Below are 5,077 nucleotides of genomic sequence, written 5' to 3'. Positions count from 1 at the left end.
AATCTGGCGCGTTACATAATCACTGTTTTAATTTATTTATTGGGAAAATTGGTGAGATGCGGAATAAAAATACCTTTGCCGTTAATTTGGGCAGCCAGGTAAAAGCAAAATGAACGTACTTTTGATGTAGAATGTATTTTTTCAATTTTGTCGGAAACTTGACAGCATACTTTTGCCCCTAAAAACTCATATAGCCTTTTATGTGTGATAGTGAGAAATCTTTGTCTTAATTTATGCTGAAATAAACATACACCTAAATCTTGAAAATCCTGCGATATCATGTTGCTTCGGAACCATTAAATATATCATTAGAAGAAATAATAACAAATCTAAGAATACGAAATAATAATAATAACAAATATAAGGAATCAAACAAAAGATATATCCACTAGGAATGGATCAAACTCAACAATTACACACAATGGTTTTCAATTATAGATCTGAAGATTGATTCATGAGGTAAAATATTTGGCTCTGATCCCCACAATTGATTAAATATTTGCATGTCCAGAATTAACTGGATAAGGAGACGTTTCTTGGGATCTAGTCTTTCTCTTCTGAAGAAACCTTTGCAGTGATCTCTTCATATACAGGCCCGTTGTCGGGCTGCAAAGAGGCGAATTTAGTTTGGATCCCGGCGATTTTTCTTCCATTTCACGGTTTGCAAGCAGTATAATCGCTCGAGCCTGCGTCGTAAATAAATATATGGGGAGATCATGAAATTCACCTCTCTTTTCAGAGCAAACATGAATGAGTATTCTCCCTATCAAAATATCTGAAATAAACTTTTACTTGTAAAGTAGAATTTCGACACATAGTTTTGTTAAGGATAGATAATACGTAGGATTTGTACCTGAAGTTCTGTAACATCGGACACACAAACCTCGCCTTTGTAGAAAATGGTGAGCTCCTTGTAGATTGGATTTGGAGTCTGTCCTCCGATATTAATGTCATTGGAGAAGACAGGATGTGCCGGCTTAACAAGCCTGAGCTCCAAATTACAGTTCCTTTTCATCTCTATTCAAACACACACAAACACATGCATGTATATATATATGTGTGTGTGTGTGTGTGCGTCTATATATATATATATAATATTGATATCAGAGTGCCAACAATTATTGTATATTAATGGATGGGTACAGGAAGAATTCGGCAGGAAGGGTGAAGAGAACGAATTGAATATATATACATATAGTCGTGATTGGGGAGGTGGAGCTAGCTGGCGCATATTATTATAGTAACGCTACGAATACAATTCAATCACGAAAGTGGGAGAGGGGAAAATGTGAAGAAATTGCAGAAAAAGATCACGTGTTTCACGAGGTTTTGGTGTGACTGGCCACATTACTAGCTAGCTAGTGCCGTGCGTACTAAATTAACTCCACGTGTTTTCTTTAATTTCTTACTAAATTTCCATGCGCAATTCATATCGCTCATAAATTTTCAAATTATCAATTTGTTTTGATGATCAAAATTTTGAGTGAAAATTGCATATCAAATTATACAATTTTAATAATAATAAGTTAATATATAGTATTTTATAATTCTATTGAATTTGATAAATTACATTTAAAATACTTATAACTTGCGACTCCACGAGGGATGAAGATTATTTTGTACATTGATTTAATAAACTCATTTTGGTTAGCTGTAATTAATTGACCCTTAATTAATTTTCCAACAGAAAGCACGCCAATGGGCAAGAGTTCCACCGAATCACAAATTCTATTTCATGAATGGAAAAAGGTGGGATATGTGTGAAATCTAAACGTGGTCTTTGGAATATTGGAGAAGACAAACCATCAATCCTTAAATTTAGTGCCACCGCGGATTGTCTGCCATACTATTATATCATTTATTTTTCAAACGATTTTTCATGTGCAAAGTTTATAGATACTTTTAAGTTTTTTTTTTTTTTGACATGAAAATATGTTCATGTTCATACGTAAATAAATTAAAATGAAAAGCATAGGAAGTAATATTACTTTATAAATAAAATTAGGTTGCATTTAAATCGTTCAAATCTATAATAATAAATCTATTGCTTTATTTGGATGAATTAATTCGGAAGTAGATTTTAAATCTCCAACTAGTTAATTTTTTGTGTCATTTTAATGGATTTCGATCTATCTCAATATGAAGTATGAAGAGATTTCAAATCTTCTTTTTAAATTTTTTATCAAATTTAAACCCGCAATCCAAATACACATTTAGTTTCTCACCTTTGTATGGGGTATTTTGTTATCTAACACTGGTTAACCATTTTAAAAAAAAATGATCTTTTGTAGTGTATTTCAAATATTAATTAAATCATATGAATATATCAAAATATAACAAATTGGAGGTTTTTACCGATTGGTAACATTAAGATAAATCATTCCTAGGATTCAATTCAAATCCGAGGTTACAAAAAATATTTTTTTAAGTTTCCAGTTGATTGGACAGGTTTGTCCGAAAAAATATTTTATTAAATAAAAAAAATTATATGAGAAAATTTCTGGGATTCGAATTTCATTTTTTTAAAAAAAAAAAAAATTGGTGGACGTCATGCCATATTATACAAATATATGTTATACTTTTTTATCATTAAAATTGTTTCATTAAAATTGCAAATACAATGCTGTTCTGTTAATTAAAAAATATTTCGATACAAAATATATCTACTTAAAAAAAATTAATTAAAAAAATATTTCATAACTCTAACGACCCAAGTTCTATTTTGAATAAAGTACTATTTAAACATGATTAAGATGTTATTAACTAAGCAAATCAAGGTGATTTGATGTCATGACCGTTATGAACCACCAAACTGAGATCAAGCTTCTGAAGAGTTCAGAGCTTCCGAAATCATTTCGGACCATTTGAACCCAGCCTGCCAGCAAGACAAATTGCGTGTCAAAAGTGCACCGACATGTAACAGTTTAGACCTACCGAACCCGAGATCGGACCTTCCGAACCCCAAGCATCTAGTTAGGTGTCAAAACGAGCATGACACGTCGTCGCATATATGCACAGTTCAGACCTTCCGAACTAGAGTTCGGATCTTCTGAACTCCGCCTATAAATAAGTCATTCGAAATTCAGAATTTTACATGATTTTCGGGAGCATTCTCTCGTTTCCAAACCATATTTTAGTGGTTTCTAAGCCATATCTATCAACCAGACAAGTTACGAAGTGCTTTCAGGAATAACAGCAACATCAGGAGTGATTAGCGAAATTATCTTCCCCAAAGAGCTATTGAAAAATATAGCTATGCAACCTTAGTTATAATTAGGGTTTGATTATAGAAGTTGGAGTATGATATGATATGTTAGTAATAAAATTATGATGGTTATGTCGTCTAGCTAGATCGGAGTTTAGGATTCTAGGCCAGTTTTTAGAGGTATGTAATTTACTGATTGAGATGATCGGCTTAGCATACATTCTTCACTACTAAAAAAAAGGCAAAAGACAACGGTTAAAAACCGTTGTCGTAGGTATATAAAACCGTTGTTAAAGGTCCTGTAGTTAAAACATTCGCTAAAAGACAACGGTTTTGGAGTGATGTGGTAGTTACAATTTGCGACGGTTTTTAAAAAACCGTCGTAAATTAATTCGCGACGGACATCATCGTTAACCGTCGCTAGCGACGGTCGTAATTTAAACGGTCGCTAAGCAGCGACGGTTTAATACACCGTCGCTAAATTTAGCGACGGTGTTTTATAAACTTCGTCGCTACTTTTAGCGACGGTTTTGTATGCTTTCCGTCGCTAATTTTTTCAGTAAAATAAAAAAAATTTCACTTTTAATATTTTAATAAATATAAAAAAAACTCACAATCTAATATGCTAATTATATTCTTGATTTACCGTCGAAAATACTATATTTTTTATTTTAAAAATTTATTAAACTTTAAAGAGAAAATCGAAACTAAAATTGTGTAAGGGAGAAAAATTTTAAGTGTTGTGAAGTAGTATGGTAGAAAATGGACCGAGGGTGGGGATATTTATAGACAATTTGCGACAGTTTTGACTTTAACCGTCGCAAATAGCGACGGTTTTTTTCTAACTGTCGCCGATTTAAAATTAGCGACGCTTTTACAAGAACTGTCGCTATATTTAACAACGGTTATTAAGAACCGTCGCTAAATATAGCGACGGTTAAGTATAAACTGTTGCTAATTATAGATCGGCGACGGTACTACCAAAATTGTCGCTAAAATTAGCGACGGTTATACAAAAGCGTCGCTCAATTTAGCGACACTTTTTACAAAACCGTCGCTATATTTACATCGGCGACGGTTTTGCTTAAAACCGTCGCTAAAGTTCGAGACGGTTATACTTTAACCATCGCAAGATTTAAATTAGTGACGGTATAGTATAACCGTCGCTAATTTTAGCGACAGATTTTACCTAAACGATCGTAAAATGTAATATTGACAACAAATTTATAGAAAAACCAGTTGAAAGACAACGGTTTTTTTACAAACCGTTGTCGTAGCTTGAAGAAAAACGCTAATAGACAACAGTTTAAAAACCGTTGTCGTAGCCAAAAAAAAAAACGCTCATAGACAACTGTTTTTAAAAATCGTTGTCGTAGCCCAAGAAAAACGCTCATTGACAAAGGTTTTTAAAAACCGTTGTCGTAGATATATCAAAGACAACGGTTTTAATAAAAATCGTTGTCTCTGATGTGTTGTTAAAACCGATTTTTCTTGTAGTGCTTATACGTGCATTTTAATTGAAATTATATATGCATGTTTATGCAATGAGATTATGTTAAATTTCATTACCATGTTGAGCTAGTATCCTTCGAGATAGAAAAATCTAGGAATGGTAATAGGGCGGGCTAAATTTTTCATCCTCATCCTTGAACAAATTAAATAAAGATTATATTTACATCCTTGTCATCGCTTCAATAAATGGTTGAGTTTACCCAAAAATTTTAAATTTACTTAAACAATATTGATACAAGAATCCAATTACATTTATAAATACTAATATTACTTAAATAATACAAATACTTGTAATCTATGGTTTAATAAACAAAAAAATGAAACCACATCATTATCATGAGGGCAACGAATTGGATCGTG

At 32.4% G+C, this 5,077-nt stretch overlaps 1 protein-coding gene across 1 annotated transcript; it reads right to left on the bottom strand.

Annotated features, from left to right (window-relative positions):
- Positions 1-225: 225 nt before the first annotated feature.
- On the bottom strand, positions 226-1,066 carry LOC140985017 (protein TIFY 5A-like). Its single transcript, XM_073452734.1, has 2 exons — positions 854-1,066; positions 226-686 (listed from the first exon to the last, which is right to left on the bottom strand). The coding sequence occupies exons 1-2, from the start codon at positions 1,013-1,015 to the stop codon at positions 492-494; spliced, it is 357 nt and encodes a 118-aa protein (XP_073308835.1). The 5' UTR covers positions 1,016-1,066; the 3' UTR covers positions 226-491.
- Positions 1,067-5,077: the final 4,011 nt, after the last annotated feature.

This window comes from Primulina huaijiensis, chromosome 9 (assembly GCF_012295235.1).
Source record: "Primulina huaijiensis isolate GDHJ02 chromosome 9, ASM1229523v2, whole genome shotgun sequence".
In the NCBI taxonomy this organism is placed as follows: Eukaryota; Viridiplantae; Streptophyta; class Magnoliopsida; order Lamiales; family Gesneriaceae; genus Primulina; species Primulina huaijiensis.
Note: the sequence above shows the minus strand (reverse complement) of the source record. Positions and strands in the feature narration are given on the sequence as shown.